At 41.7% G+C, this 21,333-nt stretch overlaps 1 protein-coding gene across 2 annotated transcripts in view; it reads left to right on the plus strand.

The window, feature by feature from the left end:
* The first annotated feature begins 676 nt into the window (after nt 1-676).
* CWF19L2 (CWF19-like 2, cell cycle control (S. pombe)) overlaps nt 677-21,333 on the plus strand; it is an 87,364-nt gene continuing 66,707 nt past the window's right edge. The window contains exons 1-5 of one of the 2 annotated variants that reach the window (XM_014532895.1): nt 677-806; nt 2,656-2,766; nt 3,500-3,622; nt 8,843-8,953; nt 9,696-9,815. In XM_014532895.1, coding sequence (XP_014388381.1) covers nt 714-806; nt 2,656-2,766; nt 3,500-3,622; nt 8,843-8,953; nt 9,696-9,815 — 558 coding nt within the window. In that variant the 5' untranslated portion in view covers nt 677-713. The remainder of the gene's footprint in view (nt 807-2,655; nt 2,767-3,499; nt 3,623-8,842; nt 8,954-9,695; nt 9,816-21,333) is intronic. The other variant, XM_014532896.1, reaches the window with a different exon arrangement.

Below are 21,333 nucleotides of genomic sequence, written 5' to 3' on the forward strand. Positions count from 1 at the left end.
TGTCTTTATTTTATAGCAGATGCCACGAGGCAAAGTAGGGGCGTGATCACGTTGTTTACAGCATTCTCGTGAGTTTCAACCTCACTCAATTACATGAACCTAAACTCTATCACAAGGCACTCCGTGTTCGGACCATAGGTTCAAGCTTACAACCACAGCCGTTGGCTATGATTGTCTGGGAGGGCCCTGCCCTCCAGCTGGGACTTGCGCGTGGCAGCGAGAGGACCCTGTCCTTTCATTAGTCCGAGGCTTGAACCTGGCCAAAACACCATAACTGTGCCCCACAGTGGACAAGACAGTGTGTAGACATCTAAGGGCCTTAAGAGATGGGGCGCGAAACACGAGAAAACTCGTGAGCGGTCCTTAACAGATGGGGAGCGAAACACGAGAAAACTCGTGAGCGGTACGCAATGTGTTAAGAGGAAACAGGTCGGAATGCTGCTGGTATCCTGCATGCAGCACAGTGACATTAATCCTGGTCCCAGGACCCCAAGAAGCGAAGGAGGGCGGTTCCTCAGTGCAGTCGTCCAGTCCCCCTCGGAACCTGGGCTGGAGTACCCGCCGGAACCGCAGGCGCATTCAGCCCCGCGCATGCTCTCTCGGTGGAGCACGCCCATTCCTTCCCAGGTAGGAAGTCCTGCTTGTTTATTAAATTACGACAGCCGTAAACCGAGCCTTTGCGACGGCTTCCGAGCTTTACGACGTCAGCAACGATGGCGGCTGCCGGAGGTCGGTTTGAAAGTGCGAGGAGTATCGAAGAGCGTAAGGAGCAGACCCGGGTCGCCAGGGCCGAGGTGTTGCGCCAGGTACTTGGGTTTTGGGGCTTTTGGAACCATCTGGAGCTGAGGGAATGGAGGTCTCTGGGAGCGAGGCCTGGCCCTCCCCCACTCTACCTCCTCTCACCGCCTCAGTGTCATCTATCTGGGCGGAGGGGTTCTCCCTGTGGGACGCGCGCGAGCTTTGGGCATCTCCGGTGTCCTGGAAGCGCTGGCAGGTCCGGTTACGCCTGTTCTCTCCGGGAAGCCCTGTGTCTGTCCTCCTAAGTGTCCTTCCCTCTTCCATGGTTCTTCCTGGACGTGTCTGGCGCCAGGGACCCTGCTGCTAGGGACCAGCCTCCCCGGCGCATTTCCCAGCCCCAGCCCTCGCTCCTGCTGTGAAACGAACATTCCCATTTTCAGGAACACATGCGAGACGCATTGGGGTAAATTGTGTTTGACCGTTTCATGCTGTCGCACTGTTGGTGTCAATTCCTGGCGTGTCCTATAGCCTTACTGATCCGAGCGAGGGTTGACAGCAGAGACCCAGAAAATTCAGCTCCTCGAAAAAGGTTGAGGAACACTGTATTTCTCATCCAGATGGAGAGAACGGAGGCAGTGAATGGTATTGAATGATCTGAAAAGGGGTAAGAAGTGTGGCAATGAAGGGAAAAATGGAGGGGAGATCATCATAGAGTACAAGTGAGGGTTTTCATTTTTATTTGTTTGGAGATAGAAGGTTTTAAAGGGCTTTCAGTGCTGATGACAAGGAGCAGGTAGAGGAGACAGGAAGAGAAGGCTTAATGACCACAGCCAGATTTGAAAGGGGGAAGAGTGGATGGTTAATCTTGGACAAGTGAAAGGCCAGTGTTCTTTGGTTTCAGCATGTGCAACATGTACAAATTCTATACTAATAAGAGGGTAATATGCTAATTAGACCGGGAGACCTTCCCTAAGTCCTTCTGGACAAAGCCATGGTGGCCGGGCGAGGCAGAGGCAGTTAGGGGCGAGCAGGCCAGGTCGGGGGGCAATCAGTCTGGCAGGGGCGGGCAGTTAGGGGTGATCAGGCCGGAAGGGAGGGCAGTTGGGGTTGATCAGGCCGGCAGCAGAGTGATTAGGGGCGATCAGGCAGGTGAGCAGTTAGGAACCAGCAGGCCCGGATTGTGAGAGGGATGTCCAACTGCCAGTTTAGGGATGTCCTAAACCGGCAGTCGGACATCCCCCAAGGGGTCCCAGATTGGAGAGGGTACAGGCTAGGCTCTGGTATTTCAGACAGTTTTTGGAAGGAGTAGTGTTTGTAAGCTGTGATAAATTTTATAATAGAGAGATACATAGAGGTTGAAAGTCCCCAGCTTTGGACTTTGGGGAGAGAATCAAAGGGCAGGAACAACCTCCCAGGAAGAACTTACTTTATTTGACTATTGTTGAAGGATGAATAAAAATTAGCAATCTGATCATTTGTTTTTAGAAAGATGATTCTTCCTGAAGTACTTTGGGGTTGTGGGTAGAGAGTTATGGGCATTGCAGATACGATAGAAGTTGGGAGGTCAGTCACTTAGTGACGGAAGTCTCAGGCAGTAGCACCTGGATGGTGAAGGGGAAAGAGATTCGAGTCAGGCTTTAGGTTGGGAGCTTAAGGAAAGGGAGGGTCTAGAATAGGATTCTGTCTTTGGTAGCTCAATTCAGTAAAGATTGGTAATTTGATTGGTAATGTGGAAAGAGAGTTTTTTTACTAAAATCTTTTCTACATTTTGGTAGAAGCAAATTCCTGACAAGGGACAGTTGATTCATGAGAACATGTATGAAGGTGAGAGAAGATTTTGTTTTTATGAAAAGCAGTTGACTCAGTGTTAATTCCCCCCTTCTCCCCCTCACTCTCCACTCCCCTCCATCATTTTAGGCTAAAGCCAATTTTGAGAAGGAAGAAAGGCGTAAAGAACTTAAACGACTTCGGGGTGAGGATACATGGATGCTACCTGATGTGAATGAGCGGATTGAACACTTCTCACAGGTGAATACTTGATGTAAACCTGTTACATGTCTGACTTTTTTTGCATTTACTCAAATTAATATTGGAGGAGCAGCTTTATAGACTATTTCAAAAGTTGCAGAATGAATATCACACAGTGGGCATTACAGAATAGTTTTATCTCTGGCAGAAATAATATATTTTAATATTTTGGACATTATGATATTGGACAGATTTTGTTACTTGAATTGGCTGATAGAAAGCTTAGCTTCAAATTTCTGACCCTCTTGTAGCAAGCTGATGCATTTTAAACTTAATGTCATGTGTTGTTGTTTTTTTTGTCTCAATACTTGTTTTCTCTTTCCATAATTTTAATTTATGCCATCTTGTTATATTTTAAATGGCCTAATAATCTTCTATAAATTCTTTGGGGCCATTGAAGGATATATGCATACATATGTGTACATACATAGATATGTTTGTGTACATATGTTTATTTGATTATATCTGTCTGTGAAATGAATCTGCAAATAAATTAAAACTTCACTTATTTTTGATAAGATATCTCAGCTCTATGATTTATTAGTAGTGCATATATTATAGAAGCGTGTTAAGGTTTCTTTGAATATTTTATTCATTTTGTCATGTTTCTTGTCTCATTTTCTGAAAACTTAAAGTTTTTTAGAACATAGAATTTTTTCCCCTTAAAATACTTCCTTTTAAGGTAAGATAAAATTTAATTCCCTTCTTACTTTTTCGAAATGATTATTTATAGGAACACTCTGTGAAGAAAAAGAAGAAAAAAGCCAAGCATTCAAAAAAAGTAAAGAAAGAGAAGAAAAAAAAGAGCAAGGAACAGAAGTATGAAAAAAACAATGAGTCATCTGATAGTTCATCAGTAAGTATATGCTAAAACTAATCAGGCATCTACTTGAGAAAATTTTCTTTAAAGAAATAATATATGGAAACTTAAAATATATGAGAACTTAAAAAAATACTACTAGTAAGGATATGAAAATGCCTGGGAAACATCTACTTGGGAATGTTCAGGAGATAGAAAGGTAAGAAGATGGAGATGAGGTTTGGGAGTCACTGCTTATTGAAGCCATTAGAATAAATGAATTGCCTAGGGCCGTGGTCGGCAAACCGCGGCTCGCAAGCCACATGCGGCTTTTTGGCCCCTTCAGTGTGGCTCTTCCACAAAATACCACATGTGGGCGTGCACGTACAGCGTGATTGAAACTTTGTGGCCCATGCGCAGAAGTTGGTATTTTGTGGAAGAGCCGGTATTTTGTGGAAGAACCACATTGAAGGGGCCAAAGAGCTGCATGTGGCTCGCGAGCCGCGGTTTGCCGAGCCGCAGTTTGCCGACCACTGGCCTAGGGAAACTGAAAAGAAAGAAGAACACCAGCACTGAGGAGCCAAGAAAGGACACTAAGCAGAAGCGGTTGGAAAATTAGGAGAAGCAGAGGAGTACTGTACAAGTAAGGGAAAGGAGTTCCGAGGCATTGAGAGTCTGTTATCTCTGTTTGTTTTTTTCATAGAAATTAATATTTAAGTCTTTAAAGTAGAATATGTTTATATATTTTCGTTGGGGCCAAAAGAAAGAGAATGCTGGATCTACTCTGTCTCTAGCCAGTTCTGGGATGACAGAGAGGACTCACAAAGGAAAGGAAAGCAGGCCAAACTCTTCACACTGTTTTCAGGAAGAAAGAGGTATATTGTGCTTACAGAGATCATTAGAGATAATTGATCTCTTAGGAATGATCTTCACAGGTTAAACTCTGAGGTGAATCACCATATTTCAAAGTCTGGCCCTCTTGTAATTTCAGAAAGTAAATTTTTGGCAGTATACACTGAGATGAGAATTGGCTCATGAAAGCCTATCTTACATGAGAATGAGGTACAATGCATAGTGAGAAATACAACTGAATAGTTTTGTCAAGTAGCCAGTATACCCTGTGTAATAAAGAGCTAATATGCAAATGGTCATCACACCTTCACGCCGTCACGCCATAACAGCTCAGACACTCAACACTGGGGAGAGAGGAATGGGGACCAGCCAGGCTGCGGCCCAGGAGAGGGACAAGCCACACGCCCCGCGGTCCCCGGGTGCCAGTGGTTGTGCCTGTGGCCTGGGAGAGAGACAAGCCGCACTCCCTGGGTCCCGGGTGCCAGCAGCTGGGGCTGCGGCCCAGGAGAGGGACAAGCCACACGCCCCGCGGTCCCCGGGTGCCAGTGGTTGTGCCTGTGGCCTGGGAGAGAGACAAGCCGCACTCCCTGGGTCCCGGGTGCCAGCAGCTGGGGCTGCGGCCCAGGAGAGGGACAAGCCACACGCCCCGCGGTCCCCGGGTGCCAGTGGTTGTGCCTGTGGCCTGGGAGAGAGACAAGCCGCACTCCCTGGGTCCCGGGTGCCAGCAGCTGGGGCTGCGGCCCAGGAGAGGGACAAGCCACACGCCCCGCGGTCCCCGGGTGCCAGTGGTTGTGCCTGTGGCCTGGGAGAGAGACAAGCCGCACTCCCTGGGTCCCGGGTGCCAGCAGCTGGGGCTGCGGCCCAGGAGAGGGACAAGCCACACGCCCCGCGGTCCCCGGGTGCCAGTGGTTGTGCCTGTGGCCTGGGAGAGAGACAAGCCGCACTCCCTGGGTCCCGGGTGCCAGCAGCTGGGGCTGCGGCCCAGGAGAGGGACAAGCCACACGCCCCGCGGTCCCCGGGTGCCAGTGGTTGTGCCTGTGGCCTGGGAGAGAGACAAGCCGCACTCCCTGGGTCCCGGGTGCCAGCAGCTGGGGCTGCGGCCCAGGAGAGGGACAAGCCACACGCCCCGCGGTCCCCGGGTGCCAGTGGTTGTGCCTGTGGCCTGGGAGAGAGACAAGCCGCACTCCCTGGGTCCCGGGTGCCAGCAGCTGGGGCTGCGGCCCAGGAGAGGGACAAGCCACACGCCCCGCGGTCCCCGGGTGCCAGTGGTTGTGCCTGTGGCCTGGGAGAGAGACAAGCCGCACTCCCTGGGTCCCGGGTGCCAGCAGCTGGGGCTGCGGCCCAGGAGAGGGAGACCCCCCCCTCCCCCCATGCACAAATTTTGTGCACTGGGCCTCTAGTTGGTATATAAAAATGCCATCGATTTCTGGGTGTTAATTTGTATCCTGTTATGTTGCCAAATTCATTTATTAAATCTAGCAGCTTTTTGGTGGAGTCTTTAGGGTTTTCTATGTACAATATCATGTCGTCGTCGTCGTCGTCGTCTGCAATTAGTGAGAGTTTTACTTCCTCCTTTCCAATTTGGATGCCTTTTTTTTTCTTCTTGTCTGATTGCTGTGGCTAGGACTTCTAGTACTATGTTGAAGAAGAGTGATGAAAGCAGACATCCCTGTCTTTTTCCTGTTCTTAGAAGAATTGGTTTTAGTTTTTGTCCATTGAGTGTGATGTTGACTGTAGGTGTGTCATATATGGCCTTTGTTATATTGAGATATGATCCCTCTATTCCAACTTTGCTGAGAGTTTTTAAGAAAAACGGGTGTTGTAATTTGTTGAATGCTTTTTCAGTGTCAATTGATTTGATCATGTGATTTTTGTCTTCCAATTTGTTTATGTTAAATTCTCTTTTTAATGGCTAACACAAAGTGGTAAGAACCAGGTCTTTCTAAATTGATTTGACAACATGAATATGAGTAGACCAGAAATATATTTATATTGGTAATCCTAAAACATTGTAACTCTATCTATCTATCTATCTATCTATCTATCTATCTATCATCTATCTATAAATAAGTAGTTCTGTGGTTTCTCTCTAAATCAAAAACAATACATGAATGAATGAATGAATAAATTAAATAAAATCTGCTCTGCTTTGGGAAACATCTGGCAGTTGAAATGCCAGAGACAAATATGTGTGCACCATGTGGATTTTACCTTTCAGAAGACATATTTTTTCGTTTTCTAGTTAGGTAATTTTTAGGAACTTTGTGGAATGAAGGAATACTGGTTTCATTCATGAAACCCACTTTTTCCTCGTTGGCTCAGAGTTTCTCTGCTGTGCACTAACAAGCGGTTTGCAGTGGGTGATTTCTAGGATCTTTCCTACACTTGAGTTGTACAGTTCTAAAGAATGGATTCTAGAGCCAGACAGACCTACATTTCTATCTTGGTTTTCCTATTTGAATGCCATGTAACCTGGGAAAGTTATTTAATTTCTTGTCTGTAAAACCAAAATAATATTTCATGTCGGGTTGTTTTAAGGAGTCAAAATATGTAAAACACTTACTCTGGTACTTAACATGGAAGAGTTGATGGATATATTTGTTGAAAACAAACCCCAAAACCTGTTGAACACTTAGATTATGTTTACTAAATGCCATTTAATTTAACAATCTGTTACTTACACTCAGTAAGCAAAATGCTTCCCAGCCTAGCTGTTAACTGAGATCTGAGCATTTTTAGATCTAGAGAACTCTCAACAGTTGAGACTTTGAGGCAAACTCATTTAGTTGGGTGTTGTTCCCTTTGTTCTAGTTAAGAAAAGATGTTAGTTCTACTTGATGTGGTAGGAACTGCAGTTCTGTGTTGAAGTGAGTTCTTTATCCAGCATTCTGATCTCTGTGTTTGGCTTTCCTTTGGCTTAATAATATACTACTAAGAACTTACAAGTGATCTGATTGGTGCTTCATGAGCACATTCCTAAATAGTTAACATGTTCTTTCTTCAAATTTTCAATGTAATTGTTCAAAGGGGAATTATAGTATACTAGAGGCCTGGTGCATAAAAATTTGTGCACTGGGGGGGAGGCGTCCCTCAGCCCGGCCTGTGCCCTCTCGCAGTCTGGGCCCCCTCCGGGGATGACCACCTGCTGACTTAGGCCTGCTCCCTGGGGGGATTGGGCCTAAGCTGGCAATCAGACATCCCTCTGGCAGCCCAGGAGCCCTCGGGGGATGTCCACTTGCCAGTGGGGAGCAGACCTAAGCTGCAGTCGGACATCCTTAGCGCTGCTGAGGAGGCAGGAGAGCTTCCACCACCACCGCTCTACTGGCAGCCATCAGCCTGGCTTGTGGCTGAGCAGAGCTCCCCCATGTGGGAGGTCACTGACCACCAGAGGGCAGCTCCTGCATTGAGCGTCTGCCCCCTGGTGGTCAGTGTGTGTCATAGTGACCAGTCATTCCCAGTCTTTCTGCTGTTAGGGTCAGTTTGCATATTACCCTTTTACTATATAGGATAGAGGCCTGGTGCACAGGTGGGGGCCGGCTGGTTTGCCCTGAAGGGTGTCCCGGATCAGGGTGGGGGTCCCGCTTGGGTGCCTGGCCAGCCTGGAGCGCACTGACCACCAGAGGGCAGCTCCTGCATTGAGCGTCTGCCCCCTGGTGGTCAGTGTGTGTCATAGTGACCAGTCATTCCCAGTCTTTCTGCTGTTAGGGTCAGTTTGCATATTACCCTTTTACTATATAGGATAGAGGCCTGGTGCACAGGTGGAGGTCGCCTGGTTTGCCCTGAAGGGTGTCCTGGATCAGGGTGGGGGTCCCGCTGGGGTGCCTGGCCAGCTTGGGTGAGGGGCTGATGGCTGTTTGCAGCTGGTCACACCCCCTTCAGGGTGGGGGTCCCCACTGGGGTTCCTGGCCAGTCTGGATGAGGGACTGAGGGTTTTCAGGCTGGCCAAGCCCGCCGGCAACTGAAGCTCCCAGCCTCTCCTTTTTTTCTTTTTTTTATTCTGGGATTTATTTACCTTCTATAATTGAAACTTTGTTGCCGCTCCAGCTCCGAGGCCAAGGCCTGCTGAAAGCAGGTATCTGGGGTTTGTTTAGCTTCTATAATTGCAACTTTGTTGCTTAGAGTGGAGCTCAGAGCCCGGCCGCAGCAGGGAGGAAGCTTGGCCTCCTCCATCACTGGAGCAAGCAAGCCTCCTGCTCGCTTCAGCTGCGTGGCTGCTGGCCGCCATCTTTGTTGGTGGTTAATTTGCATATCTCGCTGATTAGCTAATGGGAAGCGTAGTGGAGGTATGGTTAATTTCAATCCTTGTCTATTATTAGATAGGATGAATTTTCTCTAGGAAGCTGAATTTCTGCTATTAAACAGCACACAATTTTCATATGAAAGTATGGACATTTAAAAATTTACTTATATGCTAAATATTCTTAGAGCTCTGAAGATGAGTGGGTTGAGGCTGTTCCACCCCAGACTCCTGGCAAGGAAAAGGCCTGGAAACTGAAAGGTGAAAAGTCAGAAAAAGAAGACAACCAAGGTATTCGGGTAAGCCACCTGATTTTAAACAAAGAAGTGTGAACTTGTAAGAATAGATTAGTATTAATGAAAGATGATTATAATTTATTAAGTAGAAAAATTAGACTTTGAAAACCATATACTTTTATAAATACTTTTGGCAGTAATGCTGTTTGCTGAGCCTTTAGACTCCCCTCCTCCTCTTGTGAGAAAGTAAGTGCTCATCTCTGTTCTGATTCCTCTAGAAAGTTTCCTGCCTTTGGTTCTGGATAGAGCAGGGGCACTTTCTCCTGTGTACTTGAGACTTGTACTGTTATCTTTATCTGACCTTTCTACTGTGAGTAGAGTTTCATCACAGTTTTCTTTTCCTTCTCCTCATGTCATAATTTTCATAGCAATACTTAGAATTGGCTAGTTCACAGATTTTGGGTTATTGTTCATTTGCTTGAGGAAGAAATGCTATTTATATACTATCAGCCGCAGGGAAGAAAGAATGGTGAAAAGGAACTAATGTTGGAGTGTCTGTTGTGTGTCAGACTCTGATCTGGATGCCTTAAACTTGTTTTCTTGTTTATTGAAAAGTAGGTGTTTTATTCTATTTTACAGGGGAGAGAATAAGGCTTAGAGAGACTAAGAAACTTGCTTTAAGTTAAATAGTCATGTAGGATTCAATCTAGGTTCAACTGCCTCTGTAGTGCCCACTCTTTCTACTAAGTGTTTAGTATTAACTTTTAATTAATTTATATCAAAATGACTTTCTTTTTTTTAACAGAGGGATGAGTGGATGACTGTTGATTTTATGTCTGTTAAAACTGTGTCATCATCATCACTCAAAGCTGAAAAAGAAACAAAAAAGAAAATAGAGCAAGCAAAAACCCAAGCACTTGAACAGGTAAGATACTTAAAATACTTTAACTTTCTAATTTGCCTCAATAAACCGATAAAATATTTATATGAATGCAGTTTTACTTGTAAGATATTATTTTTTGTGGTATTTTATAAAAATTAGTGGGAACAACTGTGAATTATAAGTTCTTTTAAAATAAGTTTCCTGTAGGAAGTAAGTTTAAAAGTATACTAGATTGATAAATCTGGGCATATTTAGTTGAGTAATAATTGAGTTTGATTTATGGCTGGATTCATAAGGGTTTAGGGCTTGAACTGTGCTACCTGTGTGGTCTAAAAACCTTTCAGGTGAGAATTTATTTTAAAGTATTCTTGAGTTGGTAGTGCCTTGAAGTGCTTGGCAGAAATAACCACCAGTCCTTTCTGGAGGAGTATCACACTGTCAATTTATACATCATATGTTTCCCAGAAATAAGTTCTATGGAATGTATGCTCACAATCTAAAATCATAAAATGCAGGAAAATACAAGGATTGTCCATGAATAAGAGTTAATCTGAAACACTAAACAGCAGAAACCTTTATCTGTTGGAATATTGAAGAGCTTTACATAATAACAGGTACAGAAAATATGAATGAAAGATTAGGAGACAGATTTGAGAGTCAATAAGAGCTTATAGAAATGAAGATTATTACAGTTGAAATCAGAAAGTCAGTAAATGGTTAAACAACATACGGAATACAGCCGAAGAGAGAATTAGCGAAAAAGAAGAGTCTAAGAATTTACTCTGGGTGCAGCATAGAGGGACTAATAAAGGAAAAATATGAAAGAGTGATAATACAATATGATCAGTGATGTTTTTTCCAGTTTAATTTTAATTCTGAGAATGTAGGTGTGGTTAATTATATTGACTGATAATTAAGCAGCTATTCATAAGGAACATTGGAAGCTAAGGGTTTTTGGAATATTTTGACTAAGTTCTGTAAAATGTCTTTATCTCTGAGTTAGACTTGAAGGAGTTGGGACTTCCTGTACAAAAAGAAAGAGGGAAAGTACAGTAGGGGGATAATCAGTGAATAATGGAGCAAGACAGGGGAGCTGTGTAAAATCTGGAAGTTGATCTTACCCATTGGCGTTACATACTTGCTTCTGAAATAATGCTGTGCTACATGTGAGCATTGACAGTCTGCTTTGCTAGTCTCTGTTGACTTGTGGTCTTAACATTTTGCTGATATTCAGGCCTGTTCTCCAAATCAAACAGTAGAACATAGTAGACTCTTGAATATCTTTAATAGATTTAAATAGTGATTAGATTTTCTTAGAAATACTTTTAATAAAAGTGCTTTCACTTTCTTAAGAATCTAATACGTTTGTTGTGCTTATTTTTTAAAAATAATTCTTTATTGTGGTAAGTATTACGTATGTCCCTGTTTTTAACCCATTGACCCCCTCCAGCCTGCCTCTGCCCCCCGCACAAGGCCTTCAGCACCTTATTGTTTGTGTCCATGGGTTATGCAGATATGCATACAAGGTTTTTGGTTGATTGCCTCCTGCTACCCCCCCGGGATTCCGCACTCTGTTCTGTGCTCCCATGTCTCTGGATTCACTCCATTCATCAGATTATTTTGTTACTTAGATTCTACATATGAGTGTGATCATGTGATACTTGTCTTTCTCTGACTGACTTATTTCCCTTAGCATGATACTCTCCAGGTCCCTCCATGCTGTCTCAAAGGGTAAGAGATTCTTCTTTTTTACTGTTGCATAGTATTCCACGGTGTAAAGGCACAACAGCTTTTTTATCCACTCGTCTATTGTTGGGCACTTGGGCTGTTTCCAGATCTTAGCTATTATAAACTGGGCTGCTATGAACATAGGGGTGCATATATTCTTTCTTTTTTTTAAAATTTAAATTCTTTATTGTTTAAAGTATTACATATGTCTCCTTTTCCCCCCATTGACCTCTCCCTGGCCATTCCCACCCCCCAGCACATGCTCTCAACCCCTACTGTCTGGGTCCATGGGTTATGCTTATATGCATGCATACAAGTTCTTTGATTGATCTCTTACCCCCCGCTCCCCCACCTTCCCTCTGAGGTTGGACAGTCTGTTTGATGCTTGTCTGTCTCCGGATCTATTTTTGTTCATCAGTTTATGTTGTTCCCCATATTCCACAAATGAGTGAGATCATGTGATATTTATCTTTCTCCAACTAGCTTATTTTGCTTAGCATAATGCTCTCCAGGTCCATCCATGCTGTTGGGAATGGTAAGAGTTCTTTCTTTTTTACAGCAGCATAGTATTCCATCATGTAGATGTACTGCCGCTTTTTAATCCACTCATCTGCTGGTGGGCACTTAGGCTGTTTCCAAATCTTAGCTATTGTAACTTGTGCTGCTGTAAACATAGGGGTGCATATATCCTTTCTGATTGGTGTTTCTGGTTTCTTGGGATATATTCCTAGAAGGGGTTTACTGGGTCAAATGGGAGTTCCATTTTTAAATTTTTGAGGAAACTCCATACTGTTTTTTACAGTGGCTGCACCAGTCTGCATTCCCACCAGCAGTGCACTAGGGTTTCTCACCAGCACTTGTTGTTTGTTGATGATAGCCATTCTGACAGATGTGAGTTGGTACCTCATTGTCGTTTTGATTTGCATCTCTTGGATGATTAGTAACTTTGAGTATGTTTTCATAAGTCTCTTGGTCTTCTGTATGTCTCCTTTCGAAAAGTGTCTGTTTAGGTCCTTTGCCCATTTTTTGATTGGATTGTTTATCTCCCTTTTGTTAAGTTGTATGAGTTCCCTATAAATTTTGGAGATTAGACCCTTATTGGATATAACTGGCAAATATGTTCTCTCATGCAGTGGGCTCTCTTTTTGTTTTATTGATGGTTTCTTTTGCTGTGCAGAAGCTTTTTATTTTGATGTAGTTCCATTTGTTTATTTTCTCCTCAGTTTCCATTTTCCTAGGAGTTGTATCAGTAAAGATATTGCTACGACATATGTCTGATATTTTGCTGCCTATGGATTCTTCTAAGATTTTTATGGTTTTCCGTCTTATGTTTAAGTCCTTTATCCATTTTGAGTTTATTTTTGTGTATGGTGTAAGTTGGTGGTTTAGTTTCATTTTTTTTTTTGCACGTGTCTGTTCAATTTTCCCAATACCATTTATTGAAGAGACTGTCTTGACTCCATTGTATGCTCTTGCTTCCTTTGTCAAATGTTAATTGAGCATAATGGCTTGGGTTGATTTCTGGGTTCTCTGTTTTATCCCATTTGTCTTTATGTCTGTTCTTGTGCCAGTACTAGGCAGTTTTGAGAACAGTGGCTTTGTAATATAACTTGATATGTGGTATTGTGATCCCTCCAACTTTGTTCTTCTTTCTCAGGATTGCTGTGGCTATTCAGGGTCTTTTTTTTTTCATATGAATTTTTGGAGAGTTTGTTCTAGGTCTGTGAAATATGCCATTGGTATTTTAATGGGGAGTGCATTGAACTTATTGATTGCTTTGGGTAGTATGGACATTTTAATGATGTTGATTCTACCAATCCATGAACATGGTATATTCTTCCATTTGTTTAATGTCCTCTATCTCTTTTTTCAACGTCTTGTAGTTTTCCAAGCTGTATACAGGTCTTTTACCTCCTTAGTTAAGTTTATTCCTAGGTATCTTAATTTTTTTGTTGCAATGGTAAATGGGATTGTTTTTTTACTTTCTCTTTCTGTGAGTTCATTATTGATGTCTAAAAAAGCCATAGATATCTGGGTGTTAATTTTGTATCCTGCTGCATTGCCAAATTCATTTATGAAGTCTGGTAGTTTTTGATGGATTCTTTAGGGTTTTCTATGTACAATACCATGTCATCTTGAATAATGAAAGTTTTACTTCTTTTCCAATATGGATGTCTTTTATTTCTTCTTCTTGTCTGATTGCTGTGGCTAGCACTTCCAATACTGTGCTGAACAGGAGTGGTGAGAATGGGTATCCCTGTCTTGTTCCTGTTCTTAGGGGAAATGGTTTTAGTTTTTGCCCATTGAGTATGATGTTGGCTGTAGGTTTGTCATTATGGCCTTTATCATATTGAGATACTCTCCCTCGATTTCCACTTTTTTTAAAAAAATATATTTTATTGATTTTTTACAGAGAGGAAGGGAGAGAGACAGAGAGTCAGAAACATCAATGAGAGAGAAACATCGACCAGCTGCCTCCTGCCCATCCCCGACTGGGGATGTGCCTGCAACCAAGGTACATGCCCTTGACCGGAATCGAACCCGGGACCCTTCAGTCTGCAGGCCAACGCTCCATCCACTGAGCCAAACCGGCTACGGCCTCGATTTCCACTTTGCTGAGAGTTTTTATCCAAAACGGGTGTTGGATTTAGTCGAATGCTTTCTCTGCGTCTATTGATATGATTATGTGATTTTTAAAAATATATTTTTATTGATTTCAGAGAGGAATTAAGAAGGAAAGAGAGATAGAAACATCAATGATGAGAGAGAATCATTGACTGGCTGCCTCCTGCATGCCCCCCACTGGGGATCAAGCCAGCAATCGAGGCATATGTCCTTGACTGAAATCGAACCTGGGACCCTTCAGTCCGCAGGCTGACGCTCTATCCACCGAGCCAAACCAGCTAGGCACAGCGGTTCTCAGCCTGTGGGTCGCGAACAATGAAAATACATCCTGCATATCAGATATTTACATTACGATTCATAACGGTAGCAAAATTACAGTTATGAAGTAGCAATGAAAATAATTTTATGGTTGGGGGTCACCACAACTTGAAGAACTGTATTAAAGGGTCGAGGCATTAGGAAGGTTGAGAACCACTGGCGCTAGGGCAATCGTGATTTTTGTCTTTCAGTCTGTTTATGTGATGTATCACGTTTATTGTTTTACAAATATTGTACCAGCCTTGCATCCTGGAATAAATCCTACTTGTTTATGGTGTATGATATTTTTAATATATTGATGGATTCGATTTGCTGATATTTTGTTGAGGGTTTTAGTATCTATTTTCATGAGGGATATTGGCCTGTAATTCTCTTTCTTTGTAGTGTCTCTATCTGATTTTGGAATTAGGATAATGCTGGCCTCATAAAAAGAGCTTAGAAGTGTTCTTTCCTCTTGGATTTTTTGGAATAGTTTGAGGAGTATAAGTGTTAGTTCTTTGAAGGTTTGGTAAAACTCCACTGTGAAGCCATCTGGATCAGGGCTTTTGTTTGCTGGGAGTTTTTTGATTACTGCTTCTATTTCATCATTTTGTTATTGGCCTATTCAGATTTTCTGCTTCTTCCTGATTCAGTTTTAGGAATTTGATTATTTCATCCACATTGTCCAGCTTGTTGGCATACAGTTGTTGATAGTATTTTCCTTTGTATTTCTGTGGTGTCAGTGGTTACTTGTCTGCTTTCATTTCTGATTTTATTTATTTGGGTCCTCTCTCTTTGTTTCTTGATGAGTCTGGCTAATGGCTCATCACTCTTGTTTATCCTTTCAAAGAACCAGCTCTTGGTTTCATTTGTTGTGCTTATTGTACCAATTTTCCAGCTTTGAGTTTCAGGTTTTCTAAATTAACATACCTTTTCTTACAAATTCTTATATAAACTTTCCTGATTTAATTAAAGCATCTTCTGTTGATCTCATTTACTGTGTAGTTTTTGTCTCTTGCATCTGTGTCATCTTTTTAATTTCTGTTGCTACTGCTATTGTGTGAATGCCACTTTTTAGATGTATGTCTTCCCTCTCTGAGCCTCATTTATCTCATCCATACTGGAGTTGAGTTAATATCTGTAGTGAACTGAGGACAGTCCCTGGAACTAAGAACTGTTTAAGGTTAGATACTATGGTTCAGTCTCTAATTCACTCTTGCCTGGGCAATTACAATAATCTCTGTTTTTCTGCATCCTGCAGCTGATGTCAGGTTAATTTTTTCAAAGTACAGCTTTGATTATGGTATTCTTTTTAGAAGTCTTCAGGGATTCAGTTAAAGAAGATTTGTCTTTGCCATTTCTAATGTTTCCTTCTGATGGAACAAGCTCCACTAGTGGTATTCCATGCCACCCCTTTTTCTCATTCTGTCCTTGACAATATGGAGTAAATGATCTGTTTTGAATTTGGGAAGAATAAACTGGGCATACTTTGCTTAGTTCTGCCTTTCCTGCTTATGGGACAGGCTGCCTACAGAGAACATGTAGGGATTGTTCAGTGCAGTTAATACTTGGGAAGTCTGCCGGGGTCAGTTAACAGGCCCATTTGGCTTTCTTTCACCGATACAAAAATTCTCTTCCAATTTAGCCTTTATCAACAATAAAGGTAATTTTTTTTATCTCCTTTGCTTTTTTTTTTTGTAATTTTTGACTTGCTTAGGGCCTGTTTCGAAAAATAAAAGGTGCTGCTTTTTTTTTTTTGTTCTCTTTTAAAACCCTCCCCCAAAGCTGCCTGCAAATAGAGTCCAAACATATTAGTTTGATCTTTCTCTTAGGTAATTTGTACCTCAACCAAACTAGGTTAATGACTTTCCTTCATTTCTCTGCAAATTCCTGTCTCTGAATTTTTGTTCATCTGATTCTTTCTGAGTGAATTCCCTCTGTCTCTGATTGTCTGCATCTTGTTTATCCTTCAGTATATACTATGAAATTCTTCCTATTTCTCTTAACTGAAATCAATTTCTCCTTTATGTTTCCATTGCACTGTATTTGCTCCTTTCTTTTATAATATTGTAGTTTTCTGTAATTTAATAGTCTGAATCCTGCTTCCCTTCTGAGATTATAAGATTTTTGAGAATCTGTTTTGTTTATATTGTATCTTCCTTAGCAGCTAGTATAGAACTCTGTGTAGATAGTAGGTGCTTTTTTATTTTTTGTACATTTGAAATTGTAGACTTATTCTTTTCCCCATGATTTTACCTTGTTGCTCTTTAAATCCCTGGATTTAGTTCTGAAGATCATAATCTGAAGTAATTTTTAATTTTTGCTTTAGTAAGAATTCAGGTTGTTGTTTGCAGAAGTAAACCATTGAGACCAGTGACTGAGACTAGCCCATTTTCAAATATCTGCACATCAGTTTGAGTGTGTTGATCTTTGCATGTCATCATATTCTTAACATATGGCCCTAGCCTAAAATGATGGCCCTTAGCTGAAGCTTTGATGTGAAGCATGGTGATTTTATATCTCTTCTTGATTTTGAGGATATAATTTCTTTGGTTTTCTAGGGTAGTGTTTTTCAAAATGTGTAAGGTGAAATTAACTTATTGCAGTCAGTTTTTAACAATATAAGGTATCAGTAGGTATTGCATGTACTAGTAATAAAGACACATTTTGTTTCCTTATTTCTGGAGATAGACAGATATTTGCGCACACACACAATCTCTCTCTGGGTAAAGGTCACAAAAAAGTTTGAAAACCAATGCTTGAGGTTGTGTCTGTGTCCTCTGGGCTTCTTACGCCCACATGGTGCTGTAGGTTATACTAGTAGACCTATAGCGCGTACCTATAGACCCTGTCTAAGAGATGCATACCAACTTTTCAGTCTTCTTTTACAAGCAGGAGATCACCCCACCCCAGGCCTTGGCTTTGGTGGTGAGACCAGCTTCATTGTCCTGTTTTAGCAGGAGCACTTCCAGTGTTTATCTTATATGAATTGAACTGAGGACTATCAGTTTCTGCTTGCACATAGAGCCCAGTGGACCTGTGGCTTCAGTTCTGCTTACTGCTTTGCATTTATGTTCTTTTCTAGGCCACAGAATTATTTATCTTGTTCTGAACTCAAGTGTGTTTTATATTTTGTATCTCTTTTCTGTTTGTCTTGAGCAGGGAGGTTGTGATGATTGGCAGCTTAATGAGCCATCTTGACTAAAAGGCCTGAGAGTGTTTTAGAGATGGATTTGTGTTGATATATTTTATTTCTGTTTCATTCCTTTTAATCACTGTATAGTCTTTCTTGTCTGTGGCATACTGTAAATATCCATTTATTCTGGATAACTGTACATTTACATTGTTTGCTGTTTTTCACTACTACAAACAGTGCTAAATGAAGGTCCTTATATACATGGTAGGGCAAAAGTAGGTTTTGCAGTTGGGAATACTTGAAACACAGAGTTTATTCTTGTTTTATTTATTTATTTATTTATTTGTTATTGCATTTTCCATATGAACCATGTATTATTTTTTTTTCTCATGTACATGTGTGCAAATTTCACTATGGTGCATATCTTAAAGTGAAGTTGCTAAGTTATAAAGTATGTGAAAGGTATGGAGTGGGCCGGGGTGGTGCACCTGTGACATGAGGCTGTAATGTATCAAAAAAGCTTTTATTTCAGGTGCCTGGGTGCATATGGGCTGAGTCAGCAGGGAGTGCAGGGACGGGGAAGACTTTTATCAGCTATTGCTGGCGGCAAGCAGTTAGGCTGACATAAGGGTCCGGTCCTTTGTTTCTCCCACCACCAGGTGACTTCTGGTTATCTAATGCGGTATTCAAGGCTGCAAGCTTTCTATGATATCTGTTAACATATTAGGCACCCAGCCTGTTTTGTCTTTCGGACGGAAAGTATAGTGTCGGTCACCGGTGACTGACTGGGCACTTAATGTGTTAAGCACAGTAAGTTTTTCTCTGTCCTGTTTTATTCTCTTTAATCCTTTCAGTATGTACCCATCCTATATAATAAAACCCTAATATGCAAATCGACTGAACAGCAGAATGACTGGTCGCTATGATGTGCACTGACCACCAGGGGGCAGACGCTTAATGCAGGAGCTGCCTCCTGGTGGTCAGTGCACTCCCACAGGGGGAGTGCCACTCAGAAGCCAAGCTCATGGCTGGCGAGCGCAGTGGTGGGAACCTCACCCGCCTCCACGGCAGCGCTAAGAAACAGAGAGCCAAGCGGTAAGGAGCAGCGAGCAGGCGGGTGGTAAGGAGTGCGGGGTCCTAGACTGTGAGAGATATCCCGGACTGTGAGAGGAATGTCCGACTGCCGGCTTAGGTCCGATCCCTGGCAGGTATCGGGCCTAAGCTGGCAGGTGGACATCCCCCGAGGGGTCCCAGACTGCGAGAGGGCACAGGCTGGGCTGATGGAACCCCCTCCCCCACCCCCAGTACACCAATTTTGTGCACCAGGCCTCTAGTCTTTTATAAATACTTGCAAAGAGATTACAACAACTTATACTGTCCAAACTATGTATGTTCTTTTACTATACTAAGTATCTGTATTGTCAAACTTTAAAATTTTTGTCATGCCGATTAATAGGTCAGAAATGGTATTTTATTTTATATGCATGTGATTACATCAAGGGAACTTTTTATGTTTTTTGGTCATTCAGATTTCTTATACTGTGAACTGTTTATGTTTTTTGCTTATTTTTTTTCTTGAATTTTCTTACTGTTATAGTAGTTTTTTATAATCCAATCCTTTTTTATTTGTATATATTCAGATAGTACCTCATATTTTGTCTAGCCTGTTGTCATTTGTCCTCCTTAGTTGTCCAGCCTTTTTTATCCTGTTGAGAAACTGATGTGTTTCTCTTTGAGTGTCTAGATGAGATCACTGGAAGAAATTCCTTGATTATAGATACTGTGAGATGTTGTTGACATTACACAATCTTTTTGGTACAAAGAAGTAAAATCCTTATGGTTTTGCTTATCCCTCTAAGTTAACTGTTAAATTTTGTGCTTTGAGATTCTGTACTTAAAAAAAAAAATCTTCACCTGAGGATATGCATATTGATTTTAGAGAGAGGGGGTGGGGAGGAAGGGAGAGGTAGAGAGAGAGAGAGAAACATTAATCTGAGGTAAAACATCAATCGGTTGCCTTCCATAGGTGTTCTATCTGGGGATCAAATCCTCGCTATACAGGATGATGCTCCAACCAACTGAGCACACTGGCCAGGGCAATTCTGTACTTTTATTTTATTCATAATTTTAATTTTTGATAGTATAGTTGATCATATTACTAGAAACTAACATTTAACTCTTTCCATTCTTCTCCATCTAATTGCCATCATTAGTTCTAATAATTGCCACTATTATTTCTAGCATTTTCTGACCATCTAAGGCAAGCATGTCAAACTCAAAGACTAACACGGGCCAAATAAACACGGTTTAAGTTTATGTGGGCTGCAAAAAAACAAAAGCTTCAATTTTCATAGAAACATAGATTTATTTCGATAGAGAATGCTGAATACAAAGGGCTAAAATAAATGAGTAATCATTAACATAAAATAATAAAACATTTTAATAAAAATTAATATTTTTTCTTGAACATTAACTTACCAGACACTGAATAACTGCACAAATTAATAAGTGTAAGGCAAATAAACCTATTTTTCTTGTTCTCTGAAAGTGAAATATTTCCTGTTGCACACACCAAACAAGTCAGTCCAAGACTAATAACGTGGCAATAGGCTGCTAAAATATTTGCTGCTAAGTATTAGTGGAGAGAAATGGTGCGCCTTGCATGTAAGGCGTGTAAGGGAAATGAATGCAACATGATTATAGTAATCAGTCATTAGCGAATGTTGTAGTTCGTTACTAATAATATGTATAACAGGATATTGTAAAAATTAAGTTACGAAATGTTTATTAAAATGTTTCTTATTAGTACATACCGTTGTATTGGCTGGGCCACAAAAATATTTGTTGTGGGTCACATGCGGCCTATGGGCCGTGAGTTTGACATACTTGATCTAAGGTAAGGTCAAGTTAAGAACCTCTAGTACTAGTATGTGGTTTTGAAGCACCCTTTACTTTCATCTCACTTACCTATATTGATATTGCTTAATTGTCTTTCCCCTTTCTCTAGAGTTCAGTGGTTCTCAACCTTCTGGCCCTTTAAATACAGTTCCTCATGTTGTGACCCAACCATAAAATTATTTTCCTTGCTACTTCATAACTGTAATGTTGCTACTGTTATGAATCATAATGTAAATATCTGATATGCAGGATGGTCTTAGGCGACCCCTGTGAAAGGGTCGTTCGACCGCCAAAGGGGTCGCGATCCACAGGTTGAGAACCGCTGCTCTAGACCAAAATTTCTTTGATGGCAAGGACTATGCCTGGTTTATTCATTATAGTCCTAATGCCCAGACTAGTGTTGAGAACACAGGAGGCCCCAGAATTGTGACTAGACTACCAGCATCTCTTTATTGATTTTTGCTACCATCTTCTCACTGGATTCCTACCTCTAATCTTTTTTAATTTTAAATTCTTTATTGTTTAAAGTATTACATATTTCAACTTCTTCCCCCATTGACCTCTCCCATGCCTCTCCCAACGCCCCAACACATGCCTTCACCCCCTACTGTCTGTATCCATTGGTTATGCTTATATGCATGCATACAAGTCCTTTGGGTGATCTCTTACCCTCCCCCCTCACACCCTCCCCTGACTTCCCTCTGAGATTTGAGGATCTGTTTGATCTTCCTATGTCTCTGGATCTATTTTTGTTCATCAGTTTATGTTCATATATTCCACAAAAGAGTGAGATCATGTGATATTTATCTTTCTCTGACTGGCTTATTTTGCTCAGCATAATGCTCTCCAGTTCCATCCATGCTGTTGTAAATGATA

The sequence above is a fragment of the Myotis brandtii genome, unplaced genomic scaffold, assembly GCF_000412655.1.
Source record: "Myotis brandtii unplaced genomic scaffold, ASM41265v1 scaffold920, whole genome shotgun sequence".
Lineage (NCBI taxonomy): Eukaryota > Metazoa > Chordata > Mammalia > Chiroptera > Vespertilionidae > Myotis > Myotis brandtii.